The sequence below is a fragment of the Rhagoletis zephyria genome, unplaced genomic scaffold (assembly GCF_001687245.7).
Source record: "Rhagoletis zephyria isolate East Lansing unplaced genomic scaffold, Rhagoletis_zephyria_1.1 Rzeph_scaffold_09936, whole genome shotgun sequence".
NCBI classification, from domain to species: Eukaryota; Metazoa; Arthropoda; class Insecta; order Diptera; family Tephritidae; genus Rhagoletis; species Rhagoletis zephyria.
In genome coordinates, this window is record NW_016167014.1 from 3,147 (window position 1) to 22,559 (window position 19,413).

At 36.0% G+C, this 19,413-nt stretch overlaps 2 protein-coding genes across 2 annotated transcripts; one reads left to right on the forward strand and one right to left on the reverse strand.

Annotated features, from left to right (window-relative positions):
* Positions 1 to 100: 100 nt before the first annotated feature.
* On the forward strand, positions 101 to 10,838 carry LOC108376137 (proton-coupled amino acid transporter 4-like). Its single transcript, XM_017632320.1, has 6 exons — positions 101 to 328; positions 2,728 to 3,064; positions 3,939 to 4,299; positions 7,172 to 7,626; positions 7,705 to 7,880; positions 10,382 to 10,838. Exons 2-6 carry the CDS (start codon positions 2,970 to 2,972, stop codon positions 10,624 to 10,626), a joined length of 1,332 nt encoding a protein of 443 aa, XP_017487809.1. The 5' UTR covers positions 101 to 328; positions 2,728 to 2,969; the 3' UTR covers positions 10,627 to 10,838.
* A 4,664-nt stretch (positions 10,839 to 15,502) lies between these two features.
* Positions 15,503 to 16,506, reverse strand: LOC108376136 (pre-rRNA-processing protein esf2-like). Its single transcript, XM_017632319.1, has 2 exons — positions 16,007 to 16,506; positions 15,503 to 15,947 (listed from the first exon to the last, which is right to left on the reverse strand). Exons 1-2 carry the CDS (start codon positions 16,389 to 16,391, stop codon positions 15,577 to 15,579), a joined length of 756 nt encoding a protein of 251 aa, XP_017487808.1. The 5' UTR covers positions 16,392 to 16,506; the 3' UTR covers positions 15,503 to 15,576.
* Between the last annotated feature and the right edge of the window lie 2,907 nt (positions 16,507 to 19,413).

The following is a 19,413-nucleotide window of genomic DNA, read 5'->3' on the forward strand; positions in this document are numbered from 1 at the left end:
TAGAATTGGTTTAAATCATTTTAATGCATAAATATAATTATATTTACGTTGCCTGGGTACATCGGGGCGATGCAACAATGCAACGTTGATGTATAATTAGTAGTCATGATTCATATTTTAGCGAGTTTTAGAAATTTGTTGTGCTTTGGTCTGCTATTTATTTTAGTTATTATAAGTAACAAGAGCTTAGTAGCTCAATCCTGATCTTCCGAAATCTGCCATGCATACTTTACTCTGTGTAAGTCCTATCTTGAACGCGTGAGATGGTGTAAGACAGTGTCCCGTAAGAACCCCCCAACTTGTATTTTGCAATCCGGCCATAGAAAAGGTGATTAAAGGAGCTTGATTTTGGCTGTCAATAGTACATACTTCTTTTAGTTATTATACCAGTATAACTAATTACTTTTGGACATGAAATATCAATAGGAAAAACAAAATATTTTTATTTTTATTTTTTTATTTTTATTTACTTGTTTTCATATTCTGCTGTAGGTGGTCCCATATTCGAACTCCGTCAGACATAATTTCAAAATGATAATCTGAAATTTCGATCTTCCTTTTATTCGTCCTCAATTTAAAAAAGTATTTGCGAAGTGCAGACTATTTAAATAGAAACGAGTTTAAAGAAAACAATCTCCTTCATTACTCCTGCATTACTAGTCAACTAGTTTCAAGTTAGCTTTTTGTAGCTAAATAGAAGATATATACATATCGAGCCCTAACCGCCAAAATAACGTAAGCGACATTTTTTTCAAAATTTTCTAAGAATATTTCTGCATCAAGAATAAAGTTTTGAAAAAATGTCGCTTACGTTATTTTGGCGGTTAGGGCCCGATATGTATGTCCATTCTTAAATAGCGGAAAAATATGTGTAAATTTTCTTGTTGTCAACTTTATATGCACAGTTTCAATTTGCTCTAAATGATTCTTCAATTCCCAGTACCATGCGTTCATGTGTAGAGAACAGCAAGATTTTTATATGAAAAAATTTGTTTGTAAAAAAAATCTAACCAAAATGAGTTTGAATGATTTAAATGTTTTTCATTCATTCATTCACATTCTTCCATTTGAAGGTATGTGGAAAATTTAAAACGAAATGAATTTTCATAAATTACAAAATTCAGAACGCAGAGTGTTTTGTATATGAAGTAGAATTTCCAAGTCTACTGTACTCATGCAGAAGTTTAATGTATATATGTATGTTGGCATAAATTTGCACGAGTAATACCTATATACATACATATGTATGTATGTATGTAATGAGCTTATGGCAGTTAAACTGGAGCAATATACAATGCTCGTTATAAAAATTCCTCCGTATGATTTATCACCACTAATTTAACATGTTAATTGAATCAAAAAAATGCGTACTCCAATTAGCGATCATACACGATAATGATTAAAATCTCTTAAGAAAAAAATTCTTTTATAAGTAGGTATATATAAATTACTTAATTAAATATTTAAAGCAAATAAATCGGGCACATATAATTCGCTTATTTGCTGGAAGTAATTCATAAAGTAAAAAATACGACAAAAATGGATTTCGAGTTTTTATTTTAGTTATTCGCGTTGGGTTTATTTGACTATGTATGTGTGTTACCGCAACCGATTTCGTAAATTATCATTTTTTTTGAAAGGTGGTGCATCAAGGTGGTCCCAATTTCAGTTGGTTTTTTGCTTAAAAATCACTTGTTCATATCGATCCGTTACAGATTAATGGTGTTTGTGATGTAATTATGATACTCATAGTTATGTACATCTCTACCCATGCCTACGCATGCATTTCTTCTGGGCAAAAAAGTTCAAAACTCTCATATGATTTTCATATAAATTTTGGCACTTATGTAAAAGTCTTTTAACTTTTGAGCTTTTCGAGAATCATTTGCTATTAAAGGAATTCCCTATTTAAAAAAACGTAACACTTGGGTACAATGGTAAGCGCGGCAAATTAGCATAGACAAATCGGGAAAGACCTATCTTAAAAAGCACTTTGTTTATATTTCCTTGTCACTAAGTCAAGTGCATTATGTCGACAGTTTGCTTTTAATTTTCCTGTGTCAATCACTTGTCACAAAAGAAAAATAAGAGTACATATCGTTCAAGTTGATGTGTGCATACATAGTATATTTGTATGGTAATTGCGACATCTGCAGTCGTAAAATAAAAATGGCATAGGGCTGGCAAACTATCGATACTATTAACACGACTATCGATGGTTTCCGTCTTACGTTATAGTTCATAAAAACATCGATGTTTGAAAACATCGATCCTGCATCGATGTTTTTTGAAAACTGACATCTCTGGTACATTGAACCGTCATTCCGGTTTTTAAGTTGTACAAAAAAAAGAAGTGACTTTAACCAAAAAATTTAAATGGCTACAAAAAGTTCCGTTAGAAACATAATTCACTCACTTGCAGTAATTTATTTCGAATTTTGAACCATTTTGCTAATTACATATTTTGTTGTGAAACATTATTTGAGGAATTTTAATATATCTCCAGGCCACAGTTTTTTTTTTGCGCGGATTAAAAAAGTATAGTAATATATTTTAAGAAATATGTAGGGAAGTTTAATTATTTCTTATCCACCGTAAAATACCGGTAAAAACTCTAGGTGAAATTTGCTCATTGTAACTTTTAAAACCACACTCAATTCTAAGCAAAGTCACTCAATCAAAACACAATACCAAATGCTTTATTTATTTCTATGTTTTCTTTTTCAGTTGGTTCATGACTGTCTTGACCGTTATTCACTTCAAACACAGTCAAGGGCGTCAAAGATCAGACTAGTCAAATACAAGCAAAAATCACAACATTAAACTAAGTACGCATAAGCAGAATTTCGCAGTTAATAGCACAATAAAAATAAATCAAAGATATTACGTTTGAAGAAAATAAATTTTGAACAAAAATAAATAAGTTTTGCAAAACCAAAATAGACAGTGAGGCGTAAAAGTAACAGAATATGGGCGTAACATTGGAAGTGAAAAATGGCAAAGACACCAACGAATTGGGTGCAGATGTTGAGGGAACAGGTGTTAGCAAGACTCACCGCACAAGGTATGCACTTTTTCGCAATTTTATTTATTATAATACACATACTATGTATTATACGCAAACATATAGAGACACTTCAGGCACTAGCCATATCAAGTCGAGTATAAAATTTTCCATGGCTTACATACATACATATGTACATGTGCACGTATGCAAATACACGAATGTAACTATGTATGTGAATAACTGCATAATTTAATTTTTGATATGTTGAATGTTTCGAATTTTTTATATGAATACTTTTTTCCATATATGTATGTATGTACATTAGACTGCATCACACCCTATACAAAAAAAAGAATCGGTACTGTGTTTCCATTGGAATTATAAAATCTATTATATTTTAAAACTTTCACCAAAATATTTGGGAAAAATACTAAGATTTACGTGATCTGGACGTGAATGAGGTAAGAAATAAAAATTAGTGGGAAAATACCTTTCTACTGATACCCGATAAGTCTAAATCAGAATAGTTTTGGCCAACTTATTTAAGTTTTCGTAAATCAATCTTTGAAAAAAGTAAAAAAAACAGCATCAAAAATCTCATTATTACGATTCCGTTGAAAAAAAGATTTTTATATATTTTTATGAAGATTTTTTAAGTTTACTCTGTTTCGTCATCTGAGGGCATTTTTTTCAAAAAGTTATTTAAGAAACTATTTTTATTCATAAAAAACTGCATTTTTGGAGGTATTTTCAAATCCCGTCCAGCTCACGTAAATCTTAATATTTTTCCGAAATATATTTGTGGACGTCTTGAAATATAATAGATTTTGTAATCCGGGCGGAAAAACCGCAACTTTTTTTTTGGTGGTGCAGTCTAATGTACATATATGTATATATTTTTTTGTTGTTATTTATTTATTGTTTTTTGCAGCAACTTAGAAACGGCTACTCATCTCTTCAAAGGTAATGTGGGCGCTGGCCTTTTCGCCATGGGCGATTGCTTCAAGAATGGTGGTCTAGTCGGCGCTACAGTGCTTCTGCCTATTCTAGCGGTTATTTGTGTGCATTGCGAACGCTTGTTGATCGATGGCTCGATTCTGGCGGTGGAGAAGGCGCCAGGCGTCGAATTCTTCGATTATCCAGATACAGTGGAAAAAGTGTTTGAATGTGGACCACCACCCATGCGAAAATTGTCTAAACTGATGAGAACAATTGTGGAGACTTTCTTGTGTGTGACACAATTTGGTTTCTGTTCGATATATTTCGTTTTCATTACGGAAAATTTGCATCAGGTTAGTGAAGTGATCAAAAAAATCCAATTTATGTTTATAACAATCGGAAATTTTAGTTAATAATTGCATAACTATATTGGCTAAGTCTTCCATACAAAATAAGCTGATATCTTAAATATCATGTCAAATAAAGCACGCCTATTAATAATAATATCACCAGCATTAAAAAGTGGTGTACTTTTAACCAGACCCACCCACTGCAGCAGGTTGAACTCATACCTGAGCAGATTAAACGAAGATGTTCTCTATGAATGCCCGGCATGCGGAGAGTCACCCAATGACTCACAGCATCTCTTCGTATGCCCTCTAAATCCCACCACGCTAACGCCCCTGTCCCTATGGACAGACCCCGTCGAGGCTGCACGCTTCCTAGAGCTGCCGTTAGTAGAGCTAAACGAGAACGATTGAGGGACTAACCGATCTGGGCGGGATTGTTGTAGCCGTTACCACAATAACAACAACAACAACAACCGACATTTATTTCGACCCGCTGAATCCGAATATGAGGTCCGATAAGCTCCTACATACCCGAAATTTCGAATAAATTGCGAAAGTCGAAATACATGTTGGTAGGCGTTTCTAGTTAAAACCAGGCTTACTAGGGTAATTAACTCGGTTTTTCCAAACTGGTTTCCACTAGTTTTTTTTTTTGAATAGCTAAAGGCGGTTTTTTGAAATCTTGATTTTTCGATTATCGAATAAACCGGATTTTTTATCGAATATCCCGGTTGGTAAAACATGGTAGATAATATAATATAGCTAAAAAGTGGTAAAGTCCGTGATACATTTTTCGCTAGAAAATCGCTCAAGTTTATAAAATTTGAAATCTAACGAAATTGTTTCTTAAAATTATCGTGGACAAAAATGCACACGTGTGCCACAATCATATGTATGTATGTTTTTCGTGATTGCAAATTCGTGTTGGCAAAAAATTTCCCTGCAAGAATTGGCAACTTCTCTCCACGAGAACTATTACTTTGCACTCTCAATTTTGAGGATGGTTAATTTTTTGATCTGCACAAGAGCTTTACTTGGTCATACATACATATGTATGTCCTTCAGTTTCACAATCCTTCGTCGATCCTTGCAAAATGCATAGAAGAACTTTGAAATTGGGCAGTTATGACATGTATTCATCTTCGACGAGTGGATATACATAAGTCGCTAGGATAGGTTTTTTTTGGTCGCATATGTTTGCAAATATGTAAACATTTGTAGAATAACTTTGATTGAGAAAGTCTAGAGATCCATCGAATTTTATGGTCATATTTTTGACAAATAGTATTCCACGACGAAACGACCCAAGAGGGACTCGAGTCGTATTTTGTATTTTCTGTAATAATAAGAGAGAGGCCGAAATACGGAAGTGCGAAGAGCTTGAAACGCTCGAAAATTTTAACAGAGTTTATGCGAATTAGGGAAGGTATCAAGACCAGGAATAGTAAGAATAAACATTGCGACCTAGAGACCGATGTGCCGAACGTATGTACTTAAATTATGTAGGGAAAACTTTTCCAACCTATTGAAGCTAGTTTAGAAGGCTAACCCGAGGTCCTAGTCGACGATGAACGGACTCGATGTCCCACCGCCCAACTATGACGAGGTACGATGGCGAGGAGTTCATAAAGTGCATGCAACAACTCTTATGCAGAATATGGTCAGATGAACGCATGTCCGACGTCTGGAATTTAAGTGTGCTCTGACCAATCCACAAGAAAGGCGACCCAGCCATACACGCCAGCTACCGCAATATCAGCCTTCTAAGCATTGGGTACAAGGTCTTACCATCAATGAACTGATTGGCACAGAAAATCCACCATAGACTAGGTATTCAACGTAGGCCCAACATTGAAAAAGACACCACATATTTGTGGATTTCAAAGCCGCTTACTACAGTATGAAAAGAAGTTGGCTCTATGCCGCGAAAAAAGTTTGAAAAAGTAGACGACTTCGTTTATTTAGCAAGCAGCATTGATTGACGCTTCTCCTCCGATTTGTGGCGTGCGCCTAGATGTTGCCAGGCAAAGGGGAGGGACCTAAAGTGTTAAGCCGACTCCGAACGGCGATTGCATTTCTATGGGAAGCTGTTTTTCATAGCCGAATTATACTCAGATGTTTGCCATTGCCTGCCGAGGGCGACAGCCAATAAGGTTTTCTTATGTTGAGCAACTGAAATGTTTGCAAAATTCGCACACAAGTGCCAGTCTGAAAAAAAACTTACTATACGGAACCAGCGACGTAAATATACTCTGGCAATATAAATATGTAGCCAAGTGAAATAAAAAAAAAAAATTCAAAGAATTTGTGGCTGCATTTCTTTATTCATTCTGAAGGTTTGGAATAAACTTTTTTGTTTATTTATTCTTTAGAACGTTCCTGATGATATGTTGACGTATATTTCAAACGCATTATGTTTATTCTGGCTGTGAAATGGGATTATCCGGAATGTATAAAGAAACGCAGCCTATATAAAAATTCACAAGCTGGTCAATCCTCATCGAGGTTTTTTGCGCCATCTAACCAGAACTTTTTTTTACAGTGTGCTAAAGTTTTAACTTTTTGGTAAACATTTCTATTATTTTAAACAAACTTCGGTACGGCTCATATCTACATAACGTCATTTCAAAGTGATATTGTTTGCCACTTTGTCTATTTACTTATTTATAAGAATTTCCAATTAAAATACAGTTCATTCTATTATAAAGTTTAAAATTTTCTAAGAGAATATACTGTATTTTAATTGAAATTTCTTAAAAATAAATAAACATAAGTGGCAAACAATATCACTTTGAAATGACATGCTGTAGATATTACCGATACTGTATGTATGTATGTACATGACTTTTATAAACAAGTGTTATTTTGCTTTCAGGTTCTTATTCAAAATGGCGTTGACATCAGTGCGACTACTACAATGGCCATCACCCTACTGCCTGCAATGATACCATCTCTGCTCACCAATATCAAATATATTTCACCAGTTTCGATGTTGGCCAATTTTGCGTTACTCTTCGGCCTCTTTGCCACGCTCGGGATAGCGCTGAAAGATCCATTACCCTCACCAAGTGAACGCCATCTAATAACTAGCCCCTCTCAAATGGCACTATTCTTCGGCACTGCGCTATTCTCATACGAAGGAATTGCTCTGATTTTGCCTTTACGCAACAAAATGCGAAATCCAGAAAATTTCACGAGAGTCTTTGGTGTGCTAAATATAACTATGGTAATAGTTACGGCACTCTTCATTTTCACCGGCTCCATTGGATATCTGCGCTGGGGCGAAGAGGTTGAGGGCAGCATTACTTTGAATTTGAATCCAAATGAAATGTAAGTTTGAAATAGCGAGTAGTGGAGCGATACGAGTATGCATGAATATTTATTATTTACCTTCTTATTTATTTGCAGATTGTCGCAGGTCGTTAAAATCGTGGCCGCAATGGGCGTATTTTTCGGTTACCCTATACAATTCTTCATTCTAATCAAGATCATCTGGGCTCCTACGAAGCAGTCGTGCGGCGCTGCACAAAAGTATCCAATTACATTTCAAGTATTGCTGCGTTTCTTTATGGTTTTGTGCACATGTGAGTATGAAGTCGAGACATACAATATATTTAGTTTTTATAATCAAAGTCGTAATTTCACCGTTAAAAATGAAATTTTTACTTTTTCGATCATTTTGTCGCTACCATGTCAAACTATCGAATGTGAAAATGGGTACCTTTCAGGAGAGCAAAAAAACTGTTGTAAAAAAGGTTGTTGTCATTAGGAAAAAGTATGGGACTCCACACGATATCGAAAATGCAAAAAGTGTAATGTAAAGAGACTTGGGTCCACTTGTCAAATAAGGTTAAATTGACTACACATTTTATTCTAATTTTCGGGGTTCTCATTTTAGCGATTTGAAAATTTTGAAGAGAAAAAGTATTTTATAAAGCATGTTGACATTATCGTAATTTTCGTAATGCTGAAATCAAGAAATTTACCCATGTAAAATTTGTCAATAAATGCGAAATTTGCGAAAATTCAACCAATTTCAAAAATTTGCTACCAAAATTTTACATTTTTTAATCGGATTTTTTAGAAAAGTTTTGGGCATGCAATTTTATAGTCAATTTAATTTCAGATGATAAGGTGCAAGTTCGAAGTTGTGCATTTTCTTCCATATAAAAATACGAGTATTTTAGAACATACATAAGTATTTTGTGTGGATGAAAATGCGAAACGCCTGCAACCAAAAAAAAAAAACTCAAAAATCAGCGCGAATTTTGCTATAATTAAAACTTCATACCCAAAAATTTTCTGGCAGGGTTGAATGGGTTGAAAAACGCATTGGCGAAGTATGTAGTTTTAGTAGCTTGAAGTGTAGCCAGAATGCGGAAAAGTTTGTAAATCAGGGGAAAAGAATATTCGTCACAGTTACCAAGAAAATCACGTTGCACACAGAAGTATTTGTATAATAAAACCGGTTAAAATTCAGATTTATCAACTTTGATAAAATTATCTTTAAACAAATTATTTCTCAAGCTATATAACCGATCTATCAGTGGCAGGATTTTTGCGATTACGTAGAGCAGATTCGTCATATGGTATTTCATCCAAAAACGGCCTACGCAGCCAGGAAGCCATTATTCGTAGACTACTCCAAAACTTGTACAACGAAATAGACGACGGCAGTTCATGGCTAGATGGAATAAGTTAACCACCTCCAAACTACTAAAACTATGTGCCAAAACAGCGGAAGCAATTATACTCGCTTCTTGCGACGACTATCAAAGAAATACTGCAGAGTTATTACCGGATTGCTTACGGGGCATATGAAGGCTTTATGAACTCCCGCTACAGTAGTAAATTTTATGTTACCGCAGAAGCTTTTCCTCTTTGCTTCCCTTATATTTGTTGTATTATGTTGCTACAAAAACTCTGAAGTGCTTACAGTGCACCCAGTTCCTTTGGCCTTATTGAAATACGTGTTCACGCCTTACTGAGTAGTGGGAGCACGCGATACCATCACAGTGTTTTCAAGAACTTACGTTAGGAAAAATTAGAGCTATAGTTAAAGGCATCAATTGCTGCATCATTCGACCCAAAAAAGCAGCTGTAAGGATTTGACGATCGTTGTCGTATAGGCATGTTGAGGGAGGCCTCTAATGAAAATTATTAAAATGTTCGTACTTTTTGAATCTTTGGCAGTGCGATTGTCACTTCTACTTCTTGAATCTTTGGCAGTGCAATTGTCACCATACTGTAAAAGAAGCCTTTTTCTTGACAGGGACCGTAACAGTTACAACCAACAAATCGCTCTATAACAATTATTGTTTAACTTTTATGTAATTACTCCTTAAATAACAGTTGGTTCTGTTTTTTTTTATTTTATAAATCCAAAATAACAATTATTGTTGAATTTTATCTAAATAATCTGCAAACAACAGTTATTTCTGATTTTTAAATTATATATCTTAGATAACAATTATTAAAAACTTTTATTTATAGAAGCCATCAATATAAATCAGTCACTAACTTTTATTTTACAAGTCATTTGTATAAGTTGTAGAAAACATTGGTTCTCCAACACCTTCTTAACTGTGAAAAATGATAATGACTTTTATACGTATGACTTAATAAATAAAAGTCGGTGACTGATTTTTATTGATGACTTTTATAAATAAAAGTCTTCAATATCTGTTATCTAAGACATATAGTATAACAAAAAAATAAAAATTACTGGTATTTACAGATATTTAGATAAAAATTAAACATAATTGTTATTTTGGATTTATAAAATAAAAATAAAAAATAATTGTTATTTTTTTTTTAATTTTGCATAGAATTAAGCATATCCCTAAAGCTCCTTGTATATTGAAGGAAACATTACAACTTTCTTTCTTAACCGAGCCACTAGAAAATTTGTAATAAGAATTTTTCTTCTTCTGAAGAATTTTCTAATGCATTGGTCCCTTAATACTGTTACTCCGTGTTCCCTATCAAATCAATGCCGCGTATTTATATATATACATACATACATATGTACATAATTACAATAAAAAAAAAAACAATAATTGTTTATCTCTTTTCTTCTTTACAGTTGGCGTTGCTGTCGTTGTCCCAAAACTTGGACTCTTCATTTCGCTTATCGGCGCACTCTGCTCCACGTCATTGGCCCTATTAATACCGGTAATTCTCGATTTTGTAATCCGTGCTGGAGTGCCCAAAGCCCTGACCACTTGGGTTTACCTGAAAAACATGGCGATTATATTGGTTTCTCTATTAGGTATTGCCACTGGCACTTATCAGAGTATTGTGGAGATAATTAAAGAATTTTATGATTAAATATTTAGTATAGGAGCGCTGAGATAGCAGAGTACTTGAACATCCATTGATAATAAGTTTGTTTGTATGTAAATATATATATATTCATGTAAGAAATGTTAGTAGTAGCTTTATGTAAGTGCGTGTGCAATGAAGTAGATTGATAAGTATACAATATTGTTAAAACATATTTTTTGTAAATATTACATTGTGCTCGTAAATGGGTAATAAGAGTAAAAACATTTATTTTTTGTTTATTCATTGTTCTTATTTTGTATCGAGTCCACTTAATTGTGCTCTTCAAGAATCGCTTTGAGAATAGTGTTCCAATGCCGAGTCACTTGCGTAGGCTGTGAACCAATTGTTTTGTTATGCATCTGTGTTCGTATGGAATAGTAGCTTATGTTGAACGGCTGGCTTTAGTATAATGCGGCATCGCAGCATATATACGATGGAGAATGAATCACTGGCGTCGAGCCGTTGATGTACTTTTGACAAATAAATGTGAAAGAAATAGTTCCGATACTAGCGAGACAATATTCTTATTAAGTCTAATCAAAAAAAATGCCTTGTCGTTTAAAGAATAAAGGAAATGTGCCGCATTATACTAAAGCCAACTTCGCGACATAAGCTTCTATTCCATATGAATACAGACGTACATATGTACATATATGTATTGTAATATTTTTATTGCTTAAGAATTTATATTTTCTAAGATTTTTACACTAGATGAAGCTGTGCTAAGATTAACACTGTGTTACTTGTTTTAATTGAAATGATTAACAAATATTTACTTATTTAGAACATATTTAAGTGTGAGTATTATTGTTGTTGATATTTTAAATATTTTTAAGAAATTTGTATTATGAGCACAAATTTAAGAAATTAAGAGATATTTTTTATATTAATCGCAATTATCAGAAATAAAATTTTAAATAAGAGCGAATGCTTAACAAGAAATTCCAGCAATATTTTTCTTGTTCTTGTTTTATGCTGCAAGCGATATTGACCATCGCACACTGGGATTTTTGGTGCGCTTTTATGCGTGAAATAAAAAAATGTGTGTCAATGAATAAAACTTTGCGTCAAAGGCAAAAAAATGCTATTTTACGTTAACTACATATTGGTGTTCCATAATGTCGGTCGTAACATTTGTACGACTTTAGAATAAAAAAAAATTTATCGTACAAAAACGGAAATTACTTATAAAGAAATTTTGCCGTGGGTAGCTTTTTTTACCGTCCCTTAGTTGAAAAAAAATTAGGTGCGCTTGGAACACTGGTGTCGGGGAAAATCGATGAAAATGAGGTCATAACTAAAGTGAACATCTATTTCATAGCCCAAAGAAGTACAGGTTAGGTTGGGTTAGGTTAAAGTGGTGATCCCAGGCAAGGGACATACTTGGACTGTTAAGAGATTGTCCTTTGTGATACCACGAAAAAACTGGACGGATACCATTAATTTAATCAGCGAAATGCCGCGAGCCAATTAAAAAATTTCAAATGCGGCTAATTTCCATCCCTGATAGCTCAGTGTTAGTTAAGAAATGGGAGCCAAAATGCTTCCATCTTAGCCGCGAGAAGGTTAGACAGTCTAAAAGAAAGTGTGTAGATGGTTCGACCACATCTTTCCCTTGACAACTGATACAAAAGGAATCAGTTGAGATTCCTAGTCTTACAGCGTGAATACCAATCGCACAATGGCTTATCACCTTTAAGGGCATGATTAGCGCTGTAAAGATTATTTTAAAGTGCCCTACAAAAACATTTTGTTCAGAAAAGAAACGTCCTTTTTTTCCTTTTTATGTCACAAAAGGAGCATCGCTTTCTTTTGTCCATTTATTAGGTATTTAGTTGAGAATGCCACACTCTAAAAAATCTGTTTGAAAATGCGACTATGAATCGAGTATATTTTTGTTTATTTTTAAAATTTTTTGGTAAATTTACACGATGAATATGTATTTTTCTCGTTTACACATTTTCGTGTGTAAAAATCCTTTTTGTTAGCGGCTTTACACAATTCTACACGTGAAATCAAACAGCAGATGTGTATTTTGTAGCTTGTACACACTTTCGTAGTAAATTTACGCACACCATTGCATTAATTTGCAGCCATATTATAATCTAAAAAGTCCGAAATTTAAACAAGCTATTCGTTGAATAATCGGTCATGTAATTTCACGAATAATAAGGTAGGAAATCAGTAACCTACCTTTTAGCTAGGAAATCTACACAAATTTTTTTAGAGTGATTTCATTATCGCGAGAAGAAGTATGCGTGTTAGTCTAGCGCTAGAGCGTACCGCAGGAGGACAGAGGCGTCCCTAGTTGCTCCTTATCTGGGGATAACATTTAAAGGGTGCTTCACCAACATCAGGTCATCAGCCACGCGATTTCCCGCGATGCCACTATGACTCGGCACCTAAACTTATTAAGAAGTACACCGACGCAATTGATAGAGACGTCAGACATTCCTTTACCGATTACGAGCGCACCATCACACCTTTTAGCAGTGAGTCTTCCGCTGCCTTGATGGCAGTTTTTTTCACCTAAAAAGCACTGCAGAAGTGCGGAAGCCTGTACATAGTTTTGGTGGAGTTTCCGACAGAAGACACCTCCTCCAACCCAGTGTACAAGTTTTGATCCGTCCGTGAAGAAGTTTACCGCTCCGCTCTTCGAGTAACCCCTCCCTGCCCAGTCCTCTCTTGAGGGAATATAGGTAGAGAAAGAGCTTCTGGGATCCATTTCGGAGGTGCTGTAATTTATATGTTCTGGGCGAAGTAAAAGCGTTCCAGAAATGCAGAGTGTTACAACCCGTTTTCCCTGAGCCAAATAGCAGTTCGGGCAGGGACAATTCTGTCTGCAATAACCGCAGGCGCCGTGTTGAACATGATGTTAAGTTGTTGTTGTGGCGGTGTAGGTGTGGTTCCTAATGTTCCACTAATTCCGATTTGGGGCGATCGGCTGTAAACGCTCCAGTTAATTAAGCTTACGTACTTGATACTGCCTGGGAACCACAGACGAGCACTCGCACTTGAGGGAAGAGACACAAAGGATATCTTGTTCTTCCTGGTTGTTGTTGTTGTTGTAGCAGCTACAACAACCCCGCCTAGATAGGCTGATATCTCAGTCGTTGTCGTCAAGTTCCACTAACGGCAGCCCCAAGAAGCGTGCAGCCTCTATGGGGTCGGTCCATAGGGACGACGCCGTTAGTGTTGTAGGGTTTTCCGGGCATGCGAAGAGATGTTTCGAGTCGTGAGGGGTCCCTCCGAATGCCGGACATTCGTTCGGCACATCAGCATTTAACCTACTCAGGTAGGAATTTAGCCTGCTGCAGTAGCCAGAGCGAAGTTGGGCTATTGTTGTCCTGGTCTCCCGAGGCAGATTGAGCTTCGTCGCGCCAATGTCCGAAGTTTGTGTGCCTAGAACGGCCTTCACAGGTCTTGAGTCTACATAACTCGAGACTGCGTCCCTGTGAATGCCGTTCAGGGCCTGTCTGTGAGCTGACGGTTCTACGTACCGGAATGACCCGGGTTTTACCCGACCAAAGGCTGTTGTTTCGGCGATCTAACCCCGTTTAGGTCGGCGAAGTATCTCAGAAGTTGTTCTTCCTGGTAAACAAGACTGGTTCCATATTGCAGGGAATTTCTGTGAGGCCGCCGTTGACCGCCTAGCTAGTTACCTGTTCCAGGTAACTTTGATCCAGATCGAAAATAGTGTCTAAGAAATCTTCTCTTAACCAGAGTCCCACATCATCTACATTGGCGATCACCCGGATGCCCACTTCTTCAGTTCCTCTAGAAGGTCGTTTACAACCGCAATTCAGAGCAGGGAGAGATAACACCATCTTACGGAGTGCACTTATTGACTCTGCGCTGAGAGCAGGTGCTCACCCACCCCGCCACGACAGTTCTGTCATGAAGTAAGCTTGGTTCCAACGCCCAAATTAAGAATAGACCTGACTATTGCCACTGGAGTGACATTGTTGAAGGCCTCCTTGATATCAAGGAAGGCCCCTACTGCATAATCTTCATGCGTGAAGGCTTCACCTAGCCACCTAACTAATGTGTGCAGCGCGGTATCCACCGACCTTCCTTGCAATAAGCATGCTTTCTTATCTATAGGTCTATCAGTCTCTCCAGCGTAATAGGTTTAAGGCAATAGAAATATAGAATAGAAATATAAAATAGAAGAGGTAATAGAAAGGTTTAAGGCAATAGCATAGTACATAATATATACTATATCATATTGCACAACTAGATCTAAAGTGAGCTAACTCAAAAATCAGACTCGGTAATATAATTGCTTGTGGATCGTAGAGATTCAAAGCAATTAATACAAAAACAGGTATAACAGTAGTTTTTTATATAATCATTACAATACAATAATTTTATATTGTAAATAATCATGAAGAAAAAAATATTTGCATTAATTTGAGGTAAGTCCTAGGAAATTATTTATGCAAAAAAATCGTCCGAATTTTTTTTTTAGTTGATCGCACTTTAGATCTAGATGTGCGATATGTAAAATGCAGCAAACTGTCCAATATTGGCTTCAGGGGGATCTTTTGTTTGGACAATTATCAATGTCTGAGAATTAGAAAAATCCGCCCTCCCGCTTACACCATACAATACAATTCCGTGAAAAAGTAATTTTGTCCAGCTAGCTTGTTCTTAACAACACACTGTGCGCCGAGTATAAAAAGCTCGGTTTCGCTTGAACTTCCGTCTTCTTTATTTGTTTTATGTTGAATTGTATCGAATTTTGGAAATCATTATTTGTAGATAACTACCAACTTCAATTCGTCCAGCACTTCACATAACAAATTAATACCTATCATGGTCGTGTTAAAAGTGTTCTTATGAAAAATAAAACATTTTTCGATTCAACCTTTTAATATTTAAATGCTAAATATCATTTGCCGAATTATCTTAGACATAAAATTAAAATTTCCATTGATTTCTTTTACCACATCACTCATCCGTCACCTGCGACTCTTTGCCCTTACTCGCCTTCTTGCTCTTTTTCTTCAAAAACTCACTCTTATCCAAATTATTCTGGAAGAATGTAGTTTCTTTACGCGCTTGCGATACTTCGGTGTTCAGACGTTGTTTATGTACGGCTTGCTCGTAATTCATGCGCTCGGTAAGATGCACCCACTTGAAGCGTGGTAAATATTTCATGCTCCACAGATAGTCATAGAATTGCGACTTTTTACGAGTGGAAATTTGTTTATTATTTAAAAGCTCAACAATTTGTTTGGCCACCCGCTTTGATTCGAATTCAACCCAACCTTCTGTAAAGTGTCGTGCAATACGTTTGCGTTTCTTCTTTTTATCGTTGTCTGCAAGTGGGTGAAATTGTGTAGCGTAATAAAGTTTACATATTACTTAAAATACTTACTGCCGGGCAGCTTTTCGGGCTGTAAATATACGCGTCCGATTTTGCCATATTCTCCTAATATTTCACGTATTCGTGTAACGTTCATGTGCTTGGGGATATTCGATACGTAAATGATGCCCTTCTTGCGTTTCTTTTTTGGTTTCACACTGAAGTTGCCCAAGTCCATCTCGTCGTCGTCTTCATCTGTACCATCATTTTTGACTATTGTAGGTTGCATGCTACCTGCGCACATGTTATCTTCCGAGTTCACAGCTTCTGAGCTCGCCGACTGTTCCTTTGGTGAATCTTGCATGTTGTCGTCTTGTGGCATTTCTTCCAATTCTTCTGGGGGTGGTGGTGGCGGAAGACCACTGCGACGTTTCTTTTGTTGCATTTTAACAACCATTTCGTTTATTTAAGTTAAATTTCAAAACGTTTGAAAGAAAAACAAAAAACCGCACGCGTCGAAAACCAAAACAAACTTGACAGCTGATCGTTAGGGGTGCCAATGCAGAGAAAATGAAAAAGTACTTAATACCAGTGTTATGTGATACGAAATTTTCAAGCCAGCTAATATACAAGATTGCGTTGATTGATTGAAATTCGAGAAAATAACGTGAATATGACCTAATCGCAGTTTTTCCGGGGAAAGAGATCTGTCAGTACGTATATGTTTTGTGTATGTATATGTATATTACACAATACACAAAAACAGTTATGACGTCAGACTTCTGTCAAAATTTTCAAGTTAGAGTTAAGGCGGATTCACCGTTCCTGTCCGGACACTTTTTGTTAGTAATTTTACGCGTTCCTTTCCCAACTTGTCTCACTGAGAGCGCGACAAAAATGTGGTGAACACTCTTTGTTCGAATCAAATTGATTTTGATTTTCTGTCGGAACGACTTGATGATTCGGGTTGCCGCGTTCTCCTTAATATGCGTTTGCAGTGAATTGAATGTGTTATTTGCCCTAAAAATCGTATGTAGGCAACAATATCATCAGCTGTTTGCTTCAGAACAAAATAAAATGTGCCGAACTGAACGGTGAACCGTACTTCAGCACCCTCTCCGGCAAAAATGTTTTGAGAGCAAATAAAAAGTTGTCCGGACACGAACGATGAACCCGCCTTAAGCGATATCACAATTGATGGGCCTTGGTCATAAACGAAAGACACAAGATCACGCTGGAAGGAAAGAAAGAAAAAAGTTATTTTCTAGCTGCTGAAATCTCCACGGTTCTTGTGAAATCTCGACGCCATCTTTGTTGTAAGAAGTAAACAACGAAGAGAACGAAGAAAACCGCGAAATTGTTGAACGCATGAATAATCATTTTTATTATGCAAATTCTTCTATAAATCATGTCGTTGTGTTAAATTATTCTTTACCTTATGTGTACACACGTTGTCACAGGCGAAAATGAAGAAAACTGCAGTAAAAAGCCACCACCAAATTGTAAACAACGAAGAAATGTAAACAAACGGCTAATGTCAAAATCGTTAAACTTTTTTCCTTAATGCGAATCTAACGGGCTACTCTCCTGCCCGCGTGATCTTGTATTTTTGGTTCATGCGCCTTGGTAGTATCTGACGGCGACACCTTTATTCGCTGCATCGTGCTTTTCTCATTTATTGATAGTGATGTGCTGAAAAAGGCTCAAAAAAATTATTTCGCATAAAAATTAACAAAAAGTACAAATAAGACCAGGCTTTTCTCAAAATATGAACAATGTGGATTTGAGTGAAGCAATATTTCCGTCACAAACAACGCCTTCTTTGACTTATCGTAATAGTCTTACCAACTGTAGTAGTTGTAGCGACAACATTATTTAATTCGTTTTACCTATGTTAGTTCTCTTTCAAAGAATATTTACTACGATTTGCATTGTGGCGGCAGTTCCAAGCAAATGTGTAATATTGAAATTCTAATTGGGTATATTTTTGGAATAAGGGAATGTGAAATTTAGGGGAATCTCTGTAGGAAATGATAGAGAAATCCCCATTCCGGTTATTATCGCATCACTGTCATACATACATCTACTACTTTATTCATAATTATATTTTCTATTAGTCCCATAGCTCACCTGAACTGGCTTTACTTTATTTATTTTTGCTCTTATTTGGTCTTCTCTGGCAACACTCTGTGCGAAAAACGAACAAATCTACTGTCAAACAACAGCAACGAATTCCATTCTGCCGACAGAAACTAGTTCTGCTTCTGCTTTTAAAAGCAGAGAACAGGTAGGTAAACAACAGCGAACAGTTTTGCACCAACAACATGTGCTGCCTATTGAAATATACGTTAAATTTGTAGCTTCAAAAAAACAACAAACAAACGAGTAGTAACGAAGCAGAGAAAAATGACGAGTCAAGGTAAACGGCAAAATTCCATGGAAGCCAAGCGACAAACGAGTTGTTGACGTGATTGCGAGCGGGAGTTGAACGCGCGTGTGCGGTGAACGCGATTTTTAAAATTTAAAAAATTCCATTTGTGCAGTAAATTAAGTACGTGTACGAAAAACTAACAAGTTTATTGTAATTACTAAATGATTAACTAAAAATATACACGGTTATTTAACCATATTCGATGTGAAATATAGTGGAATCGAAATGTAATAAAATATAAGCGAAAAAAGGCAACGAACGTGAATGTGAGATTGTGCAAAATGAAGAATGAAAGTAAGCAGTAAAAGAATTGATAAAAATGCTATAACTGACGATAACACAACGACGGCCACGAAGTTAAATGGAAACGCTGATAACCCAAAAGCGGTGAAGAAAAAGCGACAAATACATAGTGAAACAATGTTTTTTGTGCTGTTTCACAATATTTTGCATTCCTTTTTTCATATTAGGTATATTTTCTCTTCTAAACCTGCGTTGGAAAATCCAGTTTTGTTTAAGCCACGCTCGTAGATCAATTTTTTACACACAGCGTTTTTTGTATGATCAGTATGAGTGTGGTACGTTTTGACATTTTTATGCCATGGCTTTTATTTGTTTCAGTATAATGATTCATATATTTTTTTTACTTTAAATGTTGATGTTGACAGCGGTTGTGGTCACGACCCACTTGGATTAACGCAAGCGTTTGTAAGCGGCGTTCCTACGGCTAAAGTCTGGGCTAGATTTTCAGTTTTTCTGGAACTACAAAATTTTATTAAAAATGTGTTAATAAACGCCGAGGATTAAAAAAATAATGCTGATCTTGCAAGCACTGCAGTTATCCACAAACGCATCTACTAAGTGCAGCTGTCAAGTGCTAAACAACTTTCTGCATCCACCTCCTATACCAATAATTCTGGCATTCTACTCTAGCAATGCTTGCCATCTAACCACTTGATTGTTGGTGTTTTTGTAACGTCCTCTTACTGCAAGCAAAGTGCAGCTGCACTCTGCTTATGTTGAAGCGACCAGAAAAAACCACCAACCA